Source organism: Lepidochelys kempii, chromosome 16 (genome assembly GCF_965140285.1).
Source record: "Lepidochelys kempii isolate rLepKem1 chromosome 16, rLepKem1.hap1, whole genome shotgun sequence".
NCBI lineage: Eukaryota > Metazoa > Chordata > Testudines > Cheloniidae > Lepidochelys > Lepidochelys kempii.
Window position 1 is genome coordinate 9,524,491 of NC_136395.1, and position 23,562 is coordinate 9,548,052.

General features: G+C 45.5%; 1 protein-coding gene across 1 annotated transcript; it reads left to right on the top strand.

Annotated features, from left to right (window-relative positions):
* The first annotated feature begins 8,717 nt into the window (after positions 1-8,717).
* LOC140899062 (ficolin-1) lies at positions 8,718-22,449 on the top strand. The gene is made up of 10 exons (XM_073313806.1): positions 8,718-8,799; positions 10,289-10,402; positions 12,814-12,867; positions 13,322-13,357; positions 14,310-14,345; positions 15,223-15,258; positions 16,076-16,203; positions 17,461-17,590; positions 18,195-18,329; positions 22,202-22,449. Exons 1-10 carry the CDS (start codon positions 8,718-8,720, stop codon positions 22,447-22,449), a joined length of 999 nt encoding a protein of 332 aa, XP_073169907.1.
* The last annotated feature ends 1,113 nt before the right edge of the window (positions 22,450-23,562 follow it).

Consider the following 23,562-nt stretch of genomic DNA (forward strand, 5'->3'; position numbering starts at 1 on the left):
CACCCCACTTCCTGGACAAGGTTTGGTAAAAAGCCTCACCAATTTGCCTAGGTGACTACAGACCCAGACCCTTGGATCTTAAGAACAATGAACAATCCTCCCAACACTTGCACCCCCCCTTTCCTGGGAAATGTTGGATAAAAAGCCTCACCAACTTGCATAGGTGACCACAGATCCAAACCCTTGGATCTGAGAACAATGAAAAAGCATTCAGTGTTTTACAAGAAGACTTTTAATAAAAAATAGAAGTAAATAGAAATAAAGAAATCCCCCCTGTAAAATCAGGATGGTAGATATCTTACAGGGTAATTAGATTCAAAAACATAGAGAACCCCTCTAGGCAAAACCTTAAGTTACAAAAAAGATACACAGACAGAAATAGTTATTCTATTCAGCACAATTATTTTCTCAGCCATTTAAAGAAATCATAATCTAACACATACCTAGCTAGATTACTTACTAAAAGTTCTAAGACTCCATTCCTGGTCTATCCCCGGCCAAGACGACTACAGACAGACACAGACCCTTTGTTTCTCTCCCTCCTCCCAGCTTTTGAAAGTATCTTGTCTCCTCATTGGTCATTTTGGTCAGGTGCCAGCGAGGTTACCTTTAGCATCTTAACCCTTTACAGGTGAGAGGAGCTTTCCCCTGGCCAGGAGGGATTTCAAAGGGGTTTACCCTTCCCTTTATATTTATGACAAGTCTCTTTTGTGAATACAGTCTAACACGGCTGCTACTCTGAAACCTGTCATTATGCAAGGCACTGCATTTAGCCATATGGAGTGGAAATCTATCAACTTCATGAAAAATCTTGTATAGATACTGACAGACATCATCTTCCTTTCCAAGTGCAAACAGATGGACATCATGACTGGAAATCATCATGGACATCATGACCGGATGACTGGAAAAAGGCTAATGTAGTGCCAATCTTTAAAAAAGGGAAGAAGGAGGATCCTGGGAACTACAGGCCAGTCAGCCTCACCTCAGTCCCCGGAAAAATCATGGAGCAGGTCCTCAAAGAATCAATCCTGAAGCACTTACCGTTTACTTACAATAAAACCGAGACAACTTTGCCAAGTAGGCTCGGCGTGTGGAGGGTCGCCTCTTTCCAACAGTATGCGCTGAACCTCTTCTGAGCACATCCTTTCCTCCCTGCATAACCATTGAGCAGCCACGCCATGAGGTGGAGCACCGCTAGGTTGGGGTAGAGGAGGCAGCCCTGGCCCTGGGAGAGCAGCTCCGGGCGGTACGGTAATGGCCATGGCGGGGCAACCACCACCAGGCTTGTGGGGGTCCTGTGCCAATGCTGCCTGGGCCACGCCGGGGAAACCAGGAGGACCCAGGCCCTGTCCGTCTTTATCTTTTTCAGAACCTTGCCGATCAGTGGGAACGGGGGAAGGCATAGAGAAACTGGCCTGACCAGGATAGGAGGAAGGCATCGGTAATAGTGCCCCGTCCCAGCCCCCACTCCCCGGAGCAGAACCGGGGACAGCCACAGTTCTTTCAAGTCACAAACAGGTCCATCTGGGGAGTTCCCCACTCTTGGAAAAGTCTGTGTACCACCTCTGGGTGAAGAGACCACTTGTGCTGAGAGGAGAAGTCCCTGCTCAAGCGTTCGGCCTGTGAGTTTCAGGCACCCGGTAGGTGGTAAGCTGGTAGGCAAACGTCGTGGGCTATACAGAAGTCCCACAGCTTGAGGGCTTCCAGGCAGAGGATTGGACCCCGCCTTGCCTGTTGATGTAAAACCTCAAGGCCGTGTTGTCTGAGAGAACCCTGACAACCCTGCGCTCCAGGTGCAAGCGGAAGGCCACGCACGCCAGCCAAACCATCCAGAGCTCCTTGACGTTTATGTGGAGGGCCAGGTCCTGTGCAGACCACAGACCTTGGGTCTGAACATCTCCCACATTGGATCCCCATACCAGGTGTCAAGGTTCCTTCCCCACTCTGAACTCTAGGGTACAGATGTGGGGACCTGCATGAAAACCTCCTAAGCTTACTTTTACCAGCTTAGGTTAAAACTTCCCCAAGGTACAAATTAATTTGACCCTTTACCCTTGGATTTCCACTGCAACCACCAAACTTTATCTGGGTTCCTGAAAAAAACGGAGTTTGGACACGTCTTTCCCCCCAAAATCCTCCCAATCCTTGCACCCCACTTCCTGGGGAAGGTTTGGTAAAAATCCTCACCAATTTGCATAGGTGACCACAGACCCAAACCCTTGGATCTGAGAACAATGAAAAAGCATTCAGTTTTCTTACAAGAAGACTTTTAATAGAAGTAAAGGAATCACCCCTGTAAAATCAGGATGGTAGGTACCTTACAGGGTAATTAGATTCAAAACATAGAGAATCCCTCTAGGCAAAACCTTAAGTTACAAAAAAGACACACAGACAGGAATAGTCATTCTATTCAGCACAGCTATTTTCTCAGCCATTTAAAGGAATCATAATCTAACACATACCTAGCTAGATTACTTACTAAAAGTTCTAAGGCTCCATTCCTGTTCTGTCCCCGGCAAAAGCATCATACAGACAGACACAGACCCTTTGTTTTTCTCCCTCCTCCCAGCTTCTGAAAGTATCTTGTCTTCTCATTGGTCATTTTGGTCAGGTGCCAGCGAGGTTACCTTTAGCTTCTTAACCCTTTACAGGTGAGAGGATTTTTTCTCTGGCCAGGAGGGATTTTAAAGGGGTTTACCCTTCCCTTTATATTTATGACACCAGGTCTGATGCGTCGGACACCAGTTCTATCGACGGGGGCCTGCCTCTGAATCGGACCCTGCGGAGCATGTTCCCCGGGGAGGACCACCATCATAGGGAGGCGATCACCAGTTCGGGCACCTTGTCCATCCTGTGTCTGGCCTGGGAGAACAGCCAACCAGAGCTAGAGGGGTCTCATTCTGAGTCTGGCATGGAGAACCACATATGTGCACGCTGACATGTGACCCAAGAGCTGGAGACATGCTCTGGCTGTTGTCACTGGAAACCTTGTGACTGTGTCGATGAGCCCTTTTGGGGTCTCGAACCTGTCTGGTGGGAGGAAGGCTCTGGCCAACGTGGCATCCAGGACTGCCCCGATAAACTCTATGCGTTGTACCGGGGCTAATGTGGACTTGGTGTTGTTTACCAAGAGCCCAAGAGTGGCGTGCGTCGACAGAAGGAGCACCACATGATCCCGCACCTGCAACCAGGAGCTGCCCTTGACCAGCCAGTCATCCAGATAGGGGAAGATCTGGACCCCCACTGCACCTGAGGTAGGCCACCACCACAGACATATACTTTGTCTGGGAGCAGCGGACAGGCCAAACGGGAGTACCGTAAATTGGTAGTGCTCCTGCCCAACCGTGAAATGGAGGAAGCACCTGTGCCCCTCAAATATATGGATGTGGAAGTAGGATGGGCCTGAGCCCCCCTTTGGCCTTCTGGATAAGGGCATAGCGGGAGAAGTACCTCTTGCATTTGAACTCCACTGGCACTACTTCCACCGCTCCTAGGCCAAGGAGCTGCTCCACCTCCTGCTTGAGCAGGACCTCGTGAGGGGGCCCCCCAGGAGGGACGGTTGGGTGGGGTAGAGGTAAACTGGAGGGTATAGCCCCAGGAGATGGTGCTGAGGGCCCATCGGTCTGAAGTCAGCTGTGACCACTCCGTGAGGAAAGCACACAACCGGTAGGACAAGGGAAGCTTTATTGTGGGTGGATCCCTGATGTGAACTGGTAGGTTGCCCCTGGGCATCCTGTCAAATCTTCTGTTTCCCTGCCTGTTTGCCCTTGGAGAACCCAGGCTGGGGGGCAGACTGAGACTGCCTCTGTGGGCTTTTCTTATAGTCCCGCAACTTTTTATAAAGGGGCTTATATTTAGAGTGGGTGGCCTGGGTGGGAGCCTGCTGTGGCTTAAACTTAGGTCTAGCCGGAGGAATATAGAGGCCAAGAGTCTTAAGCCTAGTGCGGGATTCTTTCAGGCCATGCAGTTTTATGTCCATCTGTTCCGCAAACAGAGCCTTGCCATCATACAGCCTTGGTCCTGCAAGGAGTTCTGTGCCTCACTGGACAGCTCAGACAGCAGGAGCCAGGACGCCCTTCTCATGGACACCGTGGAGGCCATGGACCGCGTGGCCATGTCCGCCGCATCCAGTGCTGTCTGCAGGATTGCCCTGGCAGCCGCTGTACCCTCCTCCACCGGAGCTTTGAACTCCTTCCTGTCATGCTCCTGGAGAGAGTCCTCGAACTTGGGCAGAGAGCCCCACAGATTGAACTCATACCAGCCCAAGAGAGCCTGATGGTTCGTCACCCGTAACTGGAAGCTCGAGGACAAAAAGATTTTTCTCCCAAATGAATCCAGCCTCCTTGAATCTTTATTTTTTGGAGTGGGGGCTGGTTGGCCCTGCCGCTCCCTGTGGTTGACTGACTCAACCACCAGGGAGTTAGGGGCAGGGTGGGTGTATAGGTATCCATGTCCCTTGGTGGGCACAAAGTACTTGCGTTCTGCTCTCTTAGAGATGGGGGGCAATGAGGCCTGGGTTTGCCACAAGGCATTTGAAATTTTCACCACCCCTTCATGGAGTGGCAAGGCCACCCTGCCCAGTACCAAAGCAGACAGGATGTTAAACAGGGAGTCTGAGGGCTCCTCCACCTCCTCTGCCTGAAGGTTGAGGTTTGATGCCACCCTTATCAATAGTTCCTGGTTCAGAGTCCTCCTGCGGGACGGAGGGAGGCAGGGCCGTAATCGCCTCCTCAGGGGAGGGTGAGGTGGTGGGCGCGGTACTTTGCGTTTGCCCCAGGACCGAAGAATCCACCACCTGGTCGCTCTCTGGGCACGGCGCCGAAGATTCACGTCCCACTGACTCCTTCCTCGGAGGCTGGGAGAGGGTGGCTGATGGCCATTCTGAGGCTCCGGCCACTGAGTGAGCCCCCACTGGGGGCTGCGTTGGGGGCCATGGTGCCCACCGGTACCACTGTGCCGGCCACGGGGCCCGGTACCACTCCGCCTGCTGTGGCACCGGCAGAGCAGGCTGTTTGGCCTGGCTGGCCTGACCCATCAGTAGATGACTATGAAGGGAGGCCAGGCTGAAGTATGACCTGCTGCTGTCCCCAGACTGGGAGAACTGGTGGCGCGGGGAGCGGTGCCAACCACGAGACCATGATCCCGACGTGGAGGAACGGTACCACCAGTACCAGCTGCTCTGCAATCAGCGCCGGTGGGCGGATCTGCTACGGCGAGGCGTCAGCGATCGACGCCCAGGGCTGCAGGAGCAGTGCTGTGGCGGGGTCCTGGAGTGAGATGATGAATGGGAACGGCATCGACATTCATGTTGAGACTGGCTACAGTAGCCGCTCCGAGACGAGGATCTTCTGTGGTGTCTGCCTTGGTCCCATCGGTGTCTGCTCCACAAGGTGGAGTGGTGCCTGGAGTCTCTGTCAGTCGGAACCCAGCCAGACAACCTGGTGGGGGTTGACGGCAACCTGAGTGGACTACACACAGGATGGTTGCTGAGTGCAAATGGCGTCGGGAACATTCCCTCAACTGTGACCAGTACCGAGTCGGGGCGACTGCGGAGATCCCAGCGGCAGCTTGCCTCTGGACTGCGGGGCCACACTGGTGGTGCTCCTGGTACTGGCATGGACATAACGTCCTGGGCCACCTGCAGGGCCTCTGGCCTGGAGGGCATCCAGACATCCAGGGAAGCCTGCTCCGAATGGGCCAGCCTACTCTGCTTGACCTGAGTGGGAGGTCTAGAGGCCAATGGGGGCCGAGGACTGCCCAACATGGGTCTAGGCTTTCCCCCAGTCTTGCTCCGATGCTGCGGCAGAGAAGGCTTCTTCTTAGCCTTCTTGGCATGCCCCATGGATGGGGAGCAGTGCCGACTGGTACCAGGTGCCGACTCGGAGTGGTGCCCCAGAGTCAGGGTCAATGCCGACTCCATCAGGATGGCTCGGAGCCTAATGTCTCTCTCTCTCTTGGTCCGAGGCTTGAACAACTTGCAAATCTTACAGCGATTGCTGAGATGGGTTTCACCCAAAGAGCGTAAACAGTCCATATGTGGCTCACTCACTGGCATTGGTCGCCTATGAGTGTCACACAACTTAAAACCCGGGGCGTGGGAATGCCCCAGCCCGGGCACATTAACTAAACTAAACTAAAACTAATCAAACTACTAACTACAGGTACCAACACTGAAGGAACAAGAGTTCTGAGGAAGAGCTGCAGCAAAGCTGGAGAAGAGCCGTTCCAAAGCACCTTCACTGGCGGCAAGAAGGAACTGAGGGTAGGAGGAGCGCACAGCACCCCTTACACCGCACCATGGAGGCGCCACTCCAGAGGTCACTAGGGAAGCTCCCCTACAGGTACTGCTTGGGGAAAAACTTCCGACACTGGTGCATGTGGCAGGTACACGCACCTATTGTGGACTACACACGAGCAATCACTCGAAGAACAGATAGTTCTGCTTTAAACTGTAAATAGGGACATGGTATGGAATGTCCTGGCCACCCTGTACTAATAGCCTTAATACCCTCTGTAAAGAACCATCATTAGCTGTAGCCTCAGCAAATTCTTTCCACTTCCTGTCTGAGGCTGGACAATTCTTTTTTGATCCGTCTGACATGCACTATGTCTGACTCCACCTCTGTTTCTATTACAGTTTTATCAAATGTTCTGGACAATGTGTCCCTTACGTCCTCACCCACAGGCACTCTTTGAATCAGCCCAAGGGCTGGGCACGTTTTTAAATCCAATGTACGTGCTTTATTCCTTTTCACGATCTCAAAATCCAACAATTCTGTTTGATCTTTTACTGTCACTGCTAGTACACATGTACCTGTAGTAGGAAGGAGTTCCCCCATTATAAGCTTTCAGTTTGACCAGTTTGCTCACCATGTTCCCTGAGTTTTTTCCAACCTTTTGACACTAATACCTGAAACAACATTTACCTGACATCAGTGCACAATTTGTAGGTTATAAGAGTCTCATTAGTGTCTAAGGAAATTGTCCATTCGTTTCTTCCTTCCTCTTCAGATACAGCTCCTAGATAGAACTCCTGAGCTGTTGTCTGTGCTCCCTTCCTGGATCACTTGCATAAGTATACAGGCTTCGCTTCCTCTTCTGCAGTTGCTGAACCTGGTTGCAGACGTTGGCACAATGATTGTATTTCTTGCAAATATTGCAGCACTTACCAAAATGTTGTCGTTTTTTGTCCACATCTTGAGCAATCTTTGAAGTTTTTACAAACTCTTGTGCTTTGCATTTTCCATGCATCTCTGTTGTTTGTTTTCTACTGACTGACTGCTTGCCAGTTTTTTGTCTCTCATGTCACTCTATCCAGTGTGGCAGTCTGTTCTGTTTTCCTTCTATTATTTTTATGCTGTTGAATGATTTCTGCTGCCTGACACAGTCTTACGGCTTTATCCAAAGTGAGAATCATATCGTCCAATCGTCTCTTTTGCAACTTTGGATCTCTGATTCCAATTACAAACAACAATACCACAGTGGAAAGTGTCATCCCGCTTCCCCAGTGCAAAGAGAGGAAATATCTGTTGCACACAGCCAGAACAGCAGCTGCCTTCTTGCTGTACAGACTGGAACCATGCAAACACACGTGCACATAAAGAAAAGAACCTTGGCAGTGATCTGCCATCTGGAGCGTCTGCCGTGCAGCAGTCACTGAAAAATCACATGGACATGTAGAAAAATGCAGCAGTGGTATATCAGCAGATATGGCCTGGGCATGCATCATTATTATTTATTAGTTCTATGACACAGGGACACGTAACACTGCAAAAATTGGGATAATAATTATTTCCCCCCATCATTCATTCGTCTTGGCTGCTTAGATTGTAAGGTCTTTGGGGCAGAGATGGCTGGAAGTTGAAGCTACACACATTCAGACTGGAAATAAGGTGTAAATATTTAACAGTGAGTGTGATTAACCACTGGAGCTATTTCCCAAGGGTCGTGCTAGATTCTCCATCACTGACCATTTTAAAATCAAGATTGGGTGTTTTTCTAAAAGCTCTGCCCTAGGAATTATTTTGGGGAAGTTCTGTGGCCTGCATTATACAGGAGGTCAGACGAGATGATCACAATGGTCACTTCTGGTCTTGGAACCTATCCCTCCATTACTGGCTCCTACAGGGGGTTTGCACAGCACTCAGCACAGGGGGGTCCAATCTGACACGAGGCCTCCTGTGGCTACTGTCACACACATAATAGTAACAGAGCAGTTGGCGAGTAAATCCACCCAATCCTGCTCTCCTTGTTCTCCCAAAGGTTCCCACTGAAGCCAACAGGGGGCTTCGAAGGGATGGAGAAAGTCAGTTTGGGCTCATTATTTGGCATCCTATTTTACTATTTCAGAAGACACATTGACAGGAATCAACTTTGTGAGGAAAGATTCAGACTGGCTCCATTCAATAATCATCATTGCACGATACTTCATTTGCTGTGCGGGGGAAGCAACGGCCGCTAGTCCAGTATTGAACGTCTCCTATCAGGCCATTTAATCAGCTCCAGTTGTGACCGCTGCAGCATAAAAATCTCAGTGGAAACTGCTGGAATGTGGAGAGTGGGAAGGAGGCACTGACATGCCGGAGGCAGAGAGTTTTATTTGCTCTAGGCTGTATCGTTATTGCATATAAAAGGCTTAAAGGGACTGAAATATTAAAGGAGAGGAGAAGGTGAGAAGACAAATGGAGCTGCCATTGCAGAGATCAGCACCAGCCATGGGGAGAACTGCTCTGAAAACTCTCCTCTCTTTACTCTGTCTTGCAGCAACGGTTTGTCAGGCTAAGGACACCTGCCCAGGTGAGTGAAAGACAATCCTGTTCCCAACAGCGTTTCATATTGTGGCTCTTGCCAACCTGGACCCTGGAGAACTGGGAACTGTTCAGGAATGTTTGTTGTCCTACACATCTATAAAGTGCTTTTCCTGCTCATGGTGCTTTTTAAATAATAAAATGAACAGCTTCTTTGTACAAAATTCCTGTGTTGAAATTAATCTATATTGCAGAAGTGCACAACACAGACTTGAGGTGTTCAGAAATCAGACACAGTTTTCGCAGACCATGTTGTGAAAATGTTGTCTCTTGTCTTCATTGAGATTCTTCAATATACTGTCTTCTAACCTCTCTATGTTGCTGCTGGAATCTCTCTGTCTAAAGCTCCCATCTCCTTTGCAAATTGGGGCCAAAGCCTTTCTAATCTGGTGACTGACCGACCCACACAGGCAGATGAGCTAAATTCTGGAAAATAAAATCTCAATCTTCAAAGCTCAGAGTGAGCCTATGATTTCAGATCCCTCTGCTTTTTAAAATTCACATTTACCTAATTAAGATGAAATTTATAAAATCACAACTGTTGTGTATCTATCACTGCAAATCCACAACACAATTCTTTCCATGTCAACACTTTCATTTCTGCACTTTGGGTTGAAAATCCAGCAGCATTTGAAGGTTTATTTTAATATTATTTCAGAGCAGCATTTCATTTTCTTACATTCATGAACATTTTGAAAATCATTTGCTATGTACAATTTCTACCCAAAAAGTTCCAAATTGGGCAAGTGGAGTTCCTATATCACAGGAAATATAAACCATTTCCCCACTTTGTTTACCTCAAAAATGTCCACATCGATGGAGCTCAATACCGTTGACAGGTGTGTTTTTATTTTTCTTCACTGATGTGCCTATTAATAATTTTAAAACTCACAATGTGTATAATATGGAGAGGGGACTGTTAGGTTAAAAAACATATTTAATTCTTTCAAATGTATTACCTGTGTTTGTAAAAGCAACTGTTTTTTAAATTAATTTACTTTTGGACAGTTTTTCACTGAATGGCAGCTATTTGTTTTTCCTTTGCATTTCATTCCGCTTGCATAATAAGAACTGACTAGTCAGTGTCACTTTTGTTTCTCTGTAGTTAACTAATTCTCATGAACTGACACAATGCTGCAATGGTCGGGTTGCAAATACTGCAGAGGGATGTGTACATCAAAATTAAGTCTGAAGTGATTTCTTTTAAATACAAATATTTAATAACTTCTTTTTAACTTTTGCTTTCACTATAACTTAAAACAAAGACTAATAGTAATAACCCCCAACTTTTAATATTAGGGCATTGTCTCTGAAATGCATAAAACTGAAAAAAATATTGGATTTATCACCAATAGAGAAAAAAATCAAGGAACTATCTAGCCTTTCATTTGCTGGTTTTATCCCTCTGGATTTCTGCAGAATGTTTCAGGTCCTGAGAAGCTAACAATAATTGATTATGGGTTCATTTCTTTCCCCAGAGGTGAGGGTAGTGGGTCTCAACGGTACCGAGAAACTCACCATTGTGCAAGGCTGCCCCGGAATTCCAGGTGCTATAGGGCCCAGAGGAGACCAAGGAACTGCAGGAAATACAGGTACTGAATCATAGAATCATAGAATATCAGGGTTGGAAGGGACCTCAGGAGGTCATCTAGTCCAACCCCCTGCTCAAAGCAGGACCAATCCCCAATTAAATCATCCCAGCCAGGGCTTTGTCAAGCCTGACCTTAAAAACTTCTAAGGAAGGAGATTCTACCACCTCCCTAGGTAACGCATTCCAGTGTTTCACCACCCTCCTAGTGAAAAAGTTTTTCCTAATATCCAACCTAAACCTCCCCCACTGCAACTTGAGACCATTACTCCTTGTCCTGTCCTCTTCTACCACTGAGAATAGTCTAGAACCATCCTCTCTGGAACCACCTCTCAGGTAGTTGAAAGCAGCTATCAAATCCCCCCTCATTCCTCTCTTCTGCAGACTAAACAATCCCAGTTCCCTCAGCCTTTCCTCATAAGTCATGTGTTCCAGACCCCTAATCATTTTTGTTGCCCTTCGCTGGACTCTCTCCAATTTATCCACATCCTTCTTGAAGTGTGGGGCCCAAAACTGGACACAGTACTCCAGATGAGGCCTCACCAATGTCGAATAGAGGGGAACGATCACGTCCCTCGATCTGCTCGCTATGCCCCTACTTATACATCCCAAAATGCCATTGGCCTTCTTGGCAACAAGGGCATACTGTTGACTCATATCCAGCTTCTCGTCCACTGTCACCCCTAGGTCCTTTTCTGCAGAACTGCTGCCTAGCCATTCAGTCCCTAGTCTGTAGCTGTGCATTGGGTTCTTCCGTCCTAAGAACCCTACACTTATTCTTATTGAACCTCATCAGATTTCTTTTGGCCCAATCCTCCAATTTGTTTAGGTCCCTCTGTATCCTATCCCTGCCCTCCCGCGTATCTACCACTCCTCCCAGTTTAGTATCATCAGCAAATTTGCTGAAAGTGCAATCCACACCATCCTCCAGATCATTTATGAAGATATTGAACAAAACCGGCCCCAGGACCGACCCCTGGGGCACTCCATTTGACACCGGCTGCCAACTAGACATGGATCCATTGATCACTACCCGTTGAGCCCGACAATCTAGCCAACTTTCTACCCACCTTATAGTGCATTCATCCAGCCCATACTTCTTTAACTTGCTGACAAGAATACTGTGGGAGACCGTGTCAAAAGCTTTGCTAAAGTCAAGAAACAATACATCCACTGCTTTCCCTTCATCCACAGAACCAGTAATCTCATCATAGAAGGCAATTAGATTAGTCAGGCATGACCTTCCCTTGGTGAATCTATGCTGACTGTTCCTGATCACTTTCCTCTCATGTAAGTGCTTCAGGATTGATTCTTTCAAGACCTGCTCCATGATTTTTCTGGGGACTGAGGTGATGCTGACTGGCCTGTAGTTCCCAGGATCCTCCTTCTTCCCTTTTTTAAAGATTGGCACTACATTAGCCTTTTTCCAGTCATCCGGGACTTCCCCCGTTCGCCACGAGTTTTCAAAGATAATGGCCAATGGCTCTGCAATCGCAGCCGCCAATTCCTTCAGCACTCTCGGATGCAACTCGTCCGGCCCCATGGACTTGTGCACGTCCAGCTTTTCTAAATAATCCCTAACCACCTCTTTCTCCACAGAGGGCTGGCCATCTATTCCCCATGTTGTGATGCCCAGCGCAGCAGTCTGGGAGCTGACCTTGTTCGTGAAGACAGAGGCAAAAAAAGCATTGAGTACATTAGCTTTTTCCACATCCTCTGTCACTAGGTTGCCTCTCTCATTCATTAAGGGGCCCACACTTTCCTTGGCTTTCTTCTTGTTGCCAACATACCTGAAGAAACCCTTCTTGTTACTCTTGACATCTCTTGCTAGCTACAGCTCCAGGTGCGATTTGGCCCTCCTGATTTCATTCCTACATGCCCAAGCAATATTTTTATACTCTTCCCTGGTCCTATGTCCAACCTTCCACTTCTTGTAAGCTTCTTTTTATGTTTAAGATCCACTAGGATTTCACCGTTAAGCCAAGCTGGTCGCCTGCCATATGAGAATGAGAATCAGCCATGGATGGGGCTGACATAAATGGGAACTACTTTTGTAGTATGCTCTGACTTTGGAGATTCCCCTTGATCCTGATATGAGGAAACTCTGCCCAAATCACATAGCAAATCTCCCATGTCCACTGGTAAGGGATTGGAGCTTCAAGCTCTGAAATATTGTCCATTCCCTTTGAGGTATCAGATTGGCAACCAAGTCTTCTGGTGTTTTCCCCATCTCTCTCACTTGTTCACTGTGTGACCTTAGAGATCAGGGACTCCAGGGAGCCAGATGCAGATATATTATTTGAATTTCAACACCAGTGGGTTATTATAATTCCAGGTTGGAGAGGTGGGTGGGGATTATGTACTCAGTATTTACAATACCTTGGAAAATATTCAGTCAGTTTTCTGTGTTTGCAGGAGAACTAGGACCTCCGGGGTTCCCTGGAAAGGCAGGAAAAGCTGGCCGAAAAGGTAAAGTAACAAAGGGAAGAGAACTTTGTTTTTCTATTAGGTGACCTAAGAACAGGAAATAAGTTTTTAATCAAATATTAGAGCTAGTTATAAATTAGAGCGAGTTATAATACACCAATTCCTATAATATCTGGGCTCCAAAAACCACCATAGAATATCAGGGTTGGAAGGGACCTTAGGAGGTCATCTAGTCCAACCCCCTGCTCAAAGCAGGACCAATCCCCAATTTTTGCCCCGATCCCTAAATGGCCCCCTCAAGAATTGAACACACAACCCTGGGTTTAGCAGGCCAATGCTCAAACCAATGAGCTATCCCTCCCCCCTCCATAGCTTCCCTTCACTCTATATTTGACAATAAAGCTTTTATTATTTCAATAGAACTTCAGTTCTGATCCAGTTTCAAGATCTCGCTATCTCTGATCTGTCTTTACTATCTTATTTTTTGTTCAATCAGGAGAAAGAGGTCTTGTTGGCCCCCCTGGAGCGAAAGGTGAGAGACCTCAGATGATTCTTCTCTCTGCAGAGCAGGGCACTTTATGCCAAACAAAAGCTGAAATGAAATTGGTTCCGGTTGAACAAGAATGTCCCTTTTTTGTTCTTGTTTAATAGCCAAATGACAAAACAAAACGGTGTTCCAAAATGAAGTGTTGGAACATTTCAAAAATGTTGAAACAAAACTTTTGGAGTATGTGGGAAGGTTTTCTTCTACTTAGCTGAATGTATTTAACAAATTTGACCCCAATTCATGAACTGTTAGAGAGACGGAACTGCATTTTTTGGTGAATAAAATATTAGCTGGAAAAATTTCACCCAGCTCTAATTATAATGTCTGATATGTCACAAGGTCCAGTGCAGTCACAGGAAATAGGTCCCAACTTCAGTATAGACATAGTGTAAGGGTGAAATTCAGCCAATGCAGAAGACAAGACAAGATAAATGCAGTCCTGCGAACCCCAAATGTTTGAAAATCTTGGGTCAGTTTCATCAAAAATCAGGAGACTGTTTTAGAATCATGAGATTATGTACAAATTATAGCTGTGGTGTCCTTTTTATTGCCTTCTGCTTTTTGAGCCTTTACGGTGCACTGGGATCACATTTTGAAGATTTGTTCAAAGCCTCAAGGGCTAGAAACTTACTTTTTCTTTCAGACTGAAGGCTGAAATCATGTCATATCCACTGGACCCCAGGCTTTGAGGAAAACAATAGTTATCATGGGACTCATGATAAAATCCTGAGTGTTGGCAACACTGTAAATGCATCACTTAAGTCCCACAAAACACCAGCTTTAACAGATTGTGCAGAATGTAGGTGGCACATAGGCCTTGAACTAGCCCCCTACACCATAACACCCAAGTGATTGCTGCAGTGAAATCTTGAATTATGTAGGTCACCTCCAGGCAAAAGAAGGATCTTATTCTGAGTTTATATTTTAGGAGATAAAGGAGACACGGGAGACCCTGGACCTCCTGGAATACCTGGTGAGACCCTCTGCACTCTCCTTTATACTGAGCACAACATTTCAGTTTTATTTCTGCAGCACTAAAAATTAAGGGGCTTAAAAGGCGTGTTTCTTGAATAGATACCATGTCCACAATAGTTACCATGTCCAAAATATCAATATCAATCCTCCTGTAAGATTTGGGATCTATAAAGAGAGAAATAGCTGTGCCTACAAAAACAGGTGGCCATCCATGTGTTGTAACATCTGGAACAACACTAGCCAGATGACCTTTGGTATGAGAGAGAACAGCTAAAATGTAAGTGAAATCTGTAGATCTGGCTGTGTATCCTAGAGAAGGTTACTTTTGCCTACCTCTCTTTATATTTCCAACATACTGGGAGTGGGGAGTATGAATCACAAAAAAATGGATCTTGTTTAAATGTCCAGTTAAAGGAATGACCACTTTTCTACCAGTACTTTATTTAACTGTTATTCTCCCATTGTCATTTGGAATTTTAAAAAAAAAGTACTGAGTCAAATTCTCAGCTAGCGTAAGCATATATAACTCCCTTGACTTTGTGGGCATTGCTTCTAGTTACTGACCAGCAATTAATTTAGTCTATTAAGGACGAATTCTTAGCCCTGCAAGTAAGAGCCTCATGAGAGGGTTACAAATAGCGTTGGTACATAATGAGAGCTGTCTTGATGGTTCAGGCTGGAAGGCTCAGACCAGAGGCGTGTGTGAATCCATTAGCACTTGGATTTTCACAATTAAAAACCTGTCTAGTGCATTTTCAATATAACGAGTACTTTGCCATCCCAGCTATCACTGTTGGCCAATTACATAGTTTAAAAGACAGTAGAACATTTTCTGGTTCCATTTCACTTTCTACTGTGTTTCTTTTCGTGACTAGGAGAGGAACTGCTGGAAGACATGCAGTGTCAGAAAGGTGAGAGTTTCTTATGACCACTGAATGTCATCTCATTCCATCCAGAGACCCAAACATGAAAACCCATTAGAGGTAGACAAATTACAAAAAAAATACATCTGTGATTTACCCTATTTGCTGTTCTCAAACTATCAGCAAAGAGACTTTAATCTTTTAAAATGAAGGTGTTTAGGTGGCCAGTGAATCTTTTGTGGAAATACATTTCAGCCAGTGGGGTCACTTGCAAACTGTTTGATGTGAGTATTTCTGAGAGTATCTGATATTCTTTGGGGGTGAGTGTTCAACCAAGTCACATAATGACGGGAAGCCCTTCTGACTCAGAGAGGGATTTCAAAAAGGCTGCATGGGCACTTCCAGTAGAAGTCTTTGTGCACATTACAGTTTCCATGAGTTTTCAAGATGCTTTGAGCCAATCCTCTGTTCAGGTTGCGCTGGTCTCACACAGAACACACGGGGTTGGACAGGTGTTTCCTCTTTCAAACAAAGTTAATACAAACCAGACTGGCACCCTGGAGTCTAAATCATTTGGTTTGCTAACTACAGAGAGTATGAAAAGCCTCGCTAGGTACATACGCTGCTGCTCTAGTAGGTTTCCAAAGATAGAACGCAGAGGAACCACAAACTATTTAAAGGGATACTACCCAATTCCCATATGCTACAGTGTGGAGGAGAGGAGAAGATGACTCAAAGATTCTTTTCCAGTTACCCAATTCTGCAATTCATCTGGCCCTCAGTGCAACATAAAGCAGCCTATGAATCCCTGCTCCAAAGAGAGTTATACAACCAATTTACATATTTCAATTCCTCTTTCAACCAGGAGCAAAGAACTGCAAGGAGCTCTTAGCTAGAGGGAACATCATGAGCGACTGGTACACCATCTACCCCCGTGACTGTAACGCCATGACCGTGCTGTGTGACATGGACACAGATGGTGGAGGATGGATTGTAAGAACAGAGCATAATGAAGCTCATTGGACGTTTTTTCTTGAACAACAATTTTCTGTCCCAAGAATGGGAGGTGGCCCTTAGCCAGTGGGTTGCAGCTAGAAGAAAAGCATGCAGACAGAAACTCTGAAGCTGTTAGCTCCCCATGGTTAGCTGAAATAAAAACACAGACACTTCCTGAGCCCTTCTAATCCTCCCTAGTCCTTGTCAAATTCTCCAGATACCTTGGTTGTCAACACAATGGGTTCCATGGAGGGAACTCAGAGCTTTAGAGTCAAAAAGACCCCAAGTGAGGAGACATTTGTCACTGCTCTGACACAGGTTTCCCTTCTCCTGGCTATTCTCTGCCTGGCTCTCAGAGCCTCCTCAATAGCTGCCCAGACTCCAAAACCAGATTTTCTTCTTCCTTCCACATCTGTCACAGGCATGATGCATCAGCTGCTCTCTCAAGTGTACAGAGAGCATTCTAGGGAGATGAGGAGACGAGGGATTTGAACCCTGAATGTATCTCACATTTAAACCTTCCAATTTATTATTGTGCTTATTTATATCCCAGTCGTGCCTAGAGAATCTGATGAAGATCAGGGTCCCATTGCACTGGGTGCTGAACACACATACTGAGAGACAGCCCATGTCCTTTGCAGCTCATAGTCTCCATAGACAAGGCAGTCCAGAGAGAAAGCAGAGGTGATGTGACTTACTCAAGTGGCAAAACTGGGTATAGAACCCAGGTCTCCTAATTGCCAGTCCAGTGCTGTAGATTTCGGCCCATGTGATCCTTTAATCTAGTGCTGTTGCTCCCAAGATTTAATATGATCCTCTGAGACAAGCCTCCCTCTGCGATAGTCACCTGAGGCTGAAATAGAGCTCACCACGTTAAATCTCATTCAATGATTTACAGTCTCAGAGTTTCTGGTTTTCTGCTCTAGTAGAATCATAGAATCATAGAATATCAGGATTGGAAGGGACCTCAGGAGGTCATCTAGTCCAACTCCCTGCTCAAAGCAGGACCAATTCCCAACTAAATCATCCCAGCCAGGGTTTTGTCAAGCCTGATCTTAAAACCTTCAAAGGAAGGTGATTCCACCACCTCCCTAGGTAACGCATTCCAGGGCTTCAACACCCTCCTAATGAAAAAGTTTTTCCTAATATCCAACCTCAACCTCCCCCACTGCAACTTGAGACCATTACTCCTCATTCTGTAGGATGGAAAACAATGTGGGATTTCCCAGCTGAGAACCTCCTGTTTCCCTGCAGGTGTTCCAGAGACGGGTGGATGGCTCCATGGATTTTTACCGTGACTGGAATTCATACAAGAGAGGTTTTGGCAGCCGGATGTCAGAATTTTGGCTGGGGAATGACAATATCCACCTGCTGACATCCCTTGGTAAAGACATCACTGATGCATTCTTTTCCTTACAGCAACCTTCTCCACCAAGTTTTGTTCCCACACTTTAGCCACGACACAGGGTATAGAGTTGTACTATCGGTAGAGGTAACGCTTCCGCTGCAGACACCCCTTCCTGTTCCTTACAGCCCAGTCCTGCCACACAGAGCTACTGAAGCCAATAATGCTGTGGTAGATGGGCTGGATCCAGTCACGATTCCTGGAGCAGCATTTTGTCCTCGGGTGGTTCGCCCACAGTACAGCAATAAGGGATGCTACAGCCTGGATGAGGTCATCGATTCTGAACTACCTTCGCAAAGCATAACATGGAGCAGGTTTTTAATAGGGAGGTCAGGTTGGTGGATGGAAATTAAATTGATAAAGTCGATAGGAAGATATTGGCTTGATGCAAGAATCAGTGGGTGGAATTCTGTGATGTGTGTGATGCAGGCAATTCAAACTAGATGATCATAATGGTCCCAACGTAATGGAGCCTGATTTGTGTGTAGAGCCTTTAGGGGCTTGTGCAATAGAAACAATCAATAATAGTAATAAACACTAATGGAAGGTGCTGAACATTTTGCTTTCAAATTGTTTTCTAAAGGTCCAAATGAGTTTCGCGTCGATCTCAGAGATTTTGGCACCAACTATCAATTTGCTCTCTTCTCATCATTCAAAATTACAGGGGAGAATGAGAAATACAAGCTGATCCTTGGAGACTTTGTGAATGGCACTGCAGGTAGGTTCTGAGCTTATCCTTTACCCTTTGTAGCAGATGGAAAAATGTAAAGCAAAAGTGATGCAGAATATTCAGGTTTCAGAGTAGCAGCCGTGTTAGTCTGTATCTGCGAAAAGAAAAGGAGGACTTGTGGCACCTTAGAGACTAACCAATTTATTTGAGCATAAGCTTTCGTGAGCTACAGCTCACTTCATCCAAGGCATTCAGAATATTCAGTGGCAGAAGCAAAAGGCGAGGTAATCTGTGCAGGTGATGTCTGTCAGGAAACATCAGTTATTCTGCAACTGAAGTATTATAGGAGGAATACAAAGTCTAGTGACTACAAAACATATAGTATAATATGGATAGCCTGCCTACTGCTGGTTTCTTTCCTACATTAGACCTTAATGCCCCATAGAAATATCTGAATTAAACTAAGTAGGCACACCAGGATTGGTACAAGTCACTGCGTGGGTAGATAAGCCCCATTTCAAACAATCGATGCATTCCAGACTCTTGTATACCAGATACAGGAATATTCTGTGGCATGCAGAGTCTACTACACATCACTGCAGGATTACTTAGGCACACCCACAAGCCAACTAGGGAGAAGGGTTTTAAACTAGATTTAAAAGTGCAGGTGACAAAAACCAAGAGTTAAGCATAAAAAAGGACCACCTTAACAGAAGGCTAGATTGGGGGTGGGGGGGGAGCATGTACAGTCAGAGGAGGAAGAAGTGGGAAATCAGTAAAGAAATCTGCTCAACATCTCAGATACCGAAATGTAAATGCCAGGCGGATGGGGAATAAACAGGCAGAACTGGAAGGATTGCAAGTGGCAGACTCAAGTTGCAGCGGGGGAAGTTTAGATTGGATATTAGGAAAAACTTTTTCACTAGGAGGGTGGTGAAGCACTGGAATGGGTTACCTAGGGAGGTGGTGGAATCTCCTTCCTTAGAGGTTTTTAAGGCCTGGCTTCACAAAGCACCAGCTGGGATGATTTAGTTGGGGATTGGTCCTGCTTTGAGCAGGGGGTTGGACTAGATGACCTCCTGAGGTCCCTTCCAAACCTGATATTCTATGATTAGCATAGTAGGAGAATTGCTACTTAAGTGGCATCACAGAAACTGGGTGGGATAAGTCTCATTACTGGAATATTGGTATAGTGGGGTATAGCTTGTTTAGGAGAGACAGACAGGGTAAAAAGGGAGGAGGTGTAGAATTATACAGCAAGAATATATAAATTTGTTCTCTGCTCCAAGCAGACCAATTGATAGTCTCTGGGTAAAGAGAAAAAGGGTAAAAAATAGAAGTGACCTCTTGCTACACGTGTACTATAGTAATGGGGGACTTTAACTACCCAGACGTTTGTTAGAAAAGTAATACAGAAAAACACAACATTTCTGATAAGTCCTTGGAATGTGTTGGGGACACCATTTTCTGGAGGAAGTAATCAGGGGGAACAGCCATTATAAACTTAATTCTGACTAACAAGGAGGAATTGGGAGTGAATCTGAAGGCGGAAGACAATTTGGGTGAAAGTGATCATGAAATCACAGATTTCTTTATTCTGAGAAAGGAAGGACTAAAAACAGTAGAAGAAGGACAATGGTTTTCAAAATAGCAGACTTTAACAAATTCGGAGAACTGATGGATTAGGTCCTGTGGGAAGACAATCTGGGGAAAATGGAGTTCAGGAAAAAGAGGTTCTTTAAATACATTAGCAGCAAGAGAAAGATGAAGGAAAGTGTAGTTCCTCAACTTAGCAGGAATGGAGAGGTAATAACTCGTGACATCAAGAAGGCTCAGGTGTTTCATGGCTAGTGTGCTTCAGTCTTCACTAAAAAAGCTACTGGTGATGACATACTCAACACACTATTAACAACAAGGGGGAAGGAATGAAAGCCCATATAGGAGGGAAAAGGTTAAAGAATATTTAGATAAGTTTGAAGTATTCAAGTCAGCAAGGCCTGATGAAATTTATATTAGGGGAATTAAAGAGCCAGCCGAAACAATCTCAGAATCATTAATAATTATCTGGAGAACTCTTGAAGGATGGGAGAGGTCCCAGAAGACTGGAGAACAGCAAACATCATACCTATCTTTAAAAGGGGGAACAAACAGGACCCAAGGAACTGTAGGCCAGTCAGCCTAACTTTGATACCTGGAAAGACACTCACTCAAATTATTAAACAATCAATTTCTAAGCACCTGCAGGACATTAGGATTAATTAGCAATAACCACCATGGATTTCTCATGAACACATCCTGACAAACCAATTTAATTCCCTTCTTGAGAGGGTTATTGGCTTAGTGGATAAGGAGAAAGCAGTAGAGATGATATATTTTTATTTTAGTAACACTTTTGACAAAATCCCACATGACATTTGGAATAAGCAAACTAGGGAAATGCAGTCTGGATGAAATTACCATAACATGGGTGCATAACTGGTTGAAAGACTGTACTCGAGTAGTTATCAATGGTTTGCTGTCAAACTGGGAGTGTGTATTTAATGGGGTTCTGCAGCGGTCAGTCCTGGGTCCGGTAGTCGTCAATATTTTCATTAATGAGTTGGATAATTGAGTGGAGGACATGCTTATAAAATCTGCAGATGGCACCAAGATGGGCGGGGTTGCAAGCACTTTGGTGGACAGAATTAGAATGCAAAATGACCTTGGCAAATTGAAGAATTGGTCTGAATTCAACAAGATGAAATTCAGTAAAGACAAGTGCAAAGTGATTCACTTAGGAAGGACAAATCAAATGCACAACTTCAGAATGGAGAATAACTGGCTTGGCAGTAGTACTGCTGAAAAAGAATTGGCATTTAGAGCGGATCGCAAATTGAATCTGAGTCAACAATGTGATGCAGTTGCACGACAAGCTAATGCCATTCTGGGGTGTATTTACAAGAGTGTGGCATGTAAGAAACAGTAGGGAATTGTCCTGCTCTCTTCAGCACTGGTGAGAGGCCTCAGCCAGAGAACAGTGTCCAATTCTGGGCACCTCACTTTAGGAAAGATGTGGACAAATTGAAGAGAGTTCAGAGGAGAGCAACAAGAATGATAATAGGTTTAGAAAACCTGACCTATGAGGAAAAGTTTAAAAACTGATGATGTGTAGTCCTGAGAAAACAAGACTGAGGGGGAGGAATCTGGTAACAGTCTTTAAATACATTAAGAGCTGTTATAAAGAGGACTGTGATCAATTGTTTTCTATGTCCACTGGAGGTAGGACAAGAAGTAATGGACTTAATCTGCGGTAAAGAGAACTAAATCAGAATTAGAATTAAATTTCTAAGTATAAGGGTAGTTAAACTCTGGAATAGGTTTCTAACAGAGGGTGTGAAATCTGCATCACTGGAAGTTTTAAAGAACAGGTTGGGCAAACACCTCTCAGGGAAGGTCTAGATTTACTTGGTGCTACTTCAGCCCAGGGGGTTTGACTTGATGACTTCTCAAGGTCCCTTCATGCCTGACATGTCTATGATTCTGTGATTCTATGATCCTGAATCTTCAGCAGGCTCCTGGCTCAGCTATTAGTGTTAGGAGCACATTGGGCTCACATTAGACCATCACAATGGTGTAAACTGATTTCAGGACACCGAAGGACTGAGCACATTGACTGCAATGAGTTACTCTGGATCAATAGTGGTGTAACTGAGATCCAAATATGGCCTGGTGAAAAATGTTCCTCACTGGAAGTAGAACTGCAGTCTCTCTCCTGCACCCAAGGGAGAGTTCTGCTGTGGGGTGAAAGGAGAAATTTAGTAACTCCACTGCAGAGCCACCAGGCTGGGCTGTGGGAACTGAGCTGTAAAAAATAAAGAGATTATCTCATCCACCTTGTCTCTGTAAAAACATGTAATAAACAAACCCAATTGTTTCCACAGGGGATTCCTTAACTGAACACAATGGTATGATGTTTACAACCTACGACCATGACAACGACTTGTCTGTACTTAACTGTGCTGAAGCCTTTAAAGGGTCCTGGTGGTACAAGGATTGTCATGTGTCCAACCTGAACGGATTATACCTGAGTGGAGCCCATGAAAACTATGGTGCTGGGGTGAATTGGTCTACAGGCAAAGGGCACCAGTACTCCTACTGGCTGTCTGAGATGAAAATCAGGCCCGCGTAGCCAATCAGGGAGGCAGTTATAATAATTATACTGAGCTCTTATATAGCATTATAGGCCTGTCATAATGAACATTAATCTGAAGATGACACGAAAGATCTTTTCTTTATGCACCAGCCACGAGGGGGCAGACATCATCATAGACACTTACCCAGTGCAGTGCACTAGGACCAGAGCTGATAAAAAAAGATTAAAATAGTTTGGGGGGGCGGGAATGGAATGTCTAAGTTGTTTTCATTGCAAAGGGTTCTAAATAAACCCATTTTTGCAGACTTTGTTTTCATTCCTCTCCCTGATATGTAGGACCAGACAGTGTTTTATTTTCTCCTTTAAAAAAAACACCTGGCTTTCTGTAAAGAAACAAATGTGGTTGTTACCCTGAGAACATTTTCAAAAAGAATTGCTGAAACCATTTTAAAAAATTGATTTTTTTCCCTGCCAAACAAAACATTACAACCACATCAGTGATATGTCATGAAAAATGTCATATTTTTTTTTAAAAAGTTTGTTTGTCCACAGAAGAGCTCATAATTTGAGAAATGTCAGCCAGCTCTGTCTAGGTTATGTCTCCTCTCCTGCATGGCTCTGCTGTCTCTTGATTCCATTACCAGAAGCACCACGACAGCTCCTACCACTGCCATGCAATTCTTCCTGTGGTGTTCAGGACTCATTATCCTCAGATGCTGCGTCTGCCTCTGGAGAACCTTCCCCTCTGTCAATAAAGCAAGGGCTGCTCAATGAGTTCCACGTCTCAGATTTGTTTGTACACACAAGACAGTTCAATAGCATTAAAGCCCAAATGTGCCTGGCCCTGCGTTGTGAACATTGTGGGCAGAGCGTGCCCTGGGCAGAAGGGGACATTATTTGCCTGGCTACCCTGGGGAGTGCAAGAGAGGGGAGCTACCTCTGCCAGCAGCGTTGTGGCTGCAGAAGGGTCATGTCGAAATAGGGTGAGGGTGGAAATAGAAGAGCATTGAGACGATCTCGGGCTAACCCTGCACTAGAAAGTCCCATCACCCAGCCCATGGTGCTGGTAGTAGAAGTTTCCTTCCCCATCCTGCAGGGGCCGCAGCCACTGGGCATGGGCCAGTGCTGGAGGGGCTGCTGCTGGTACAT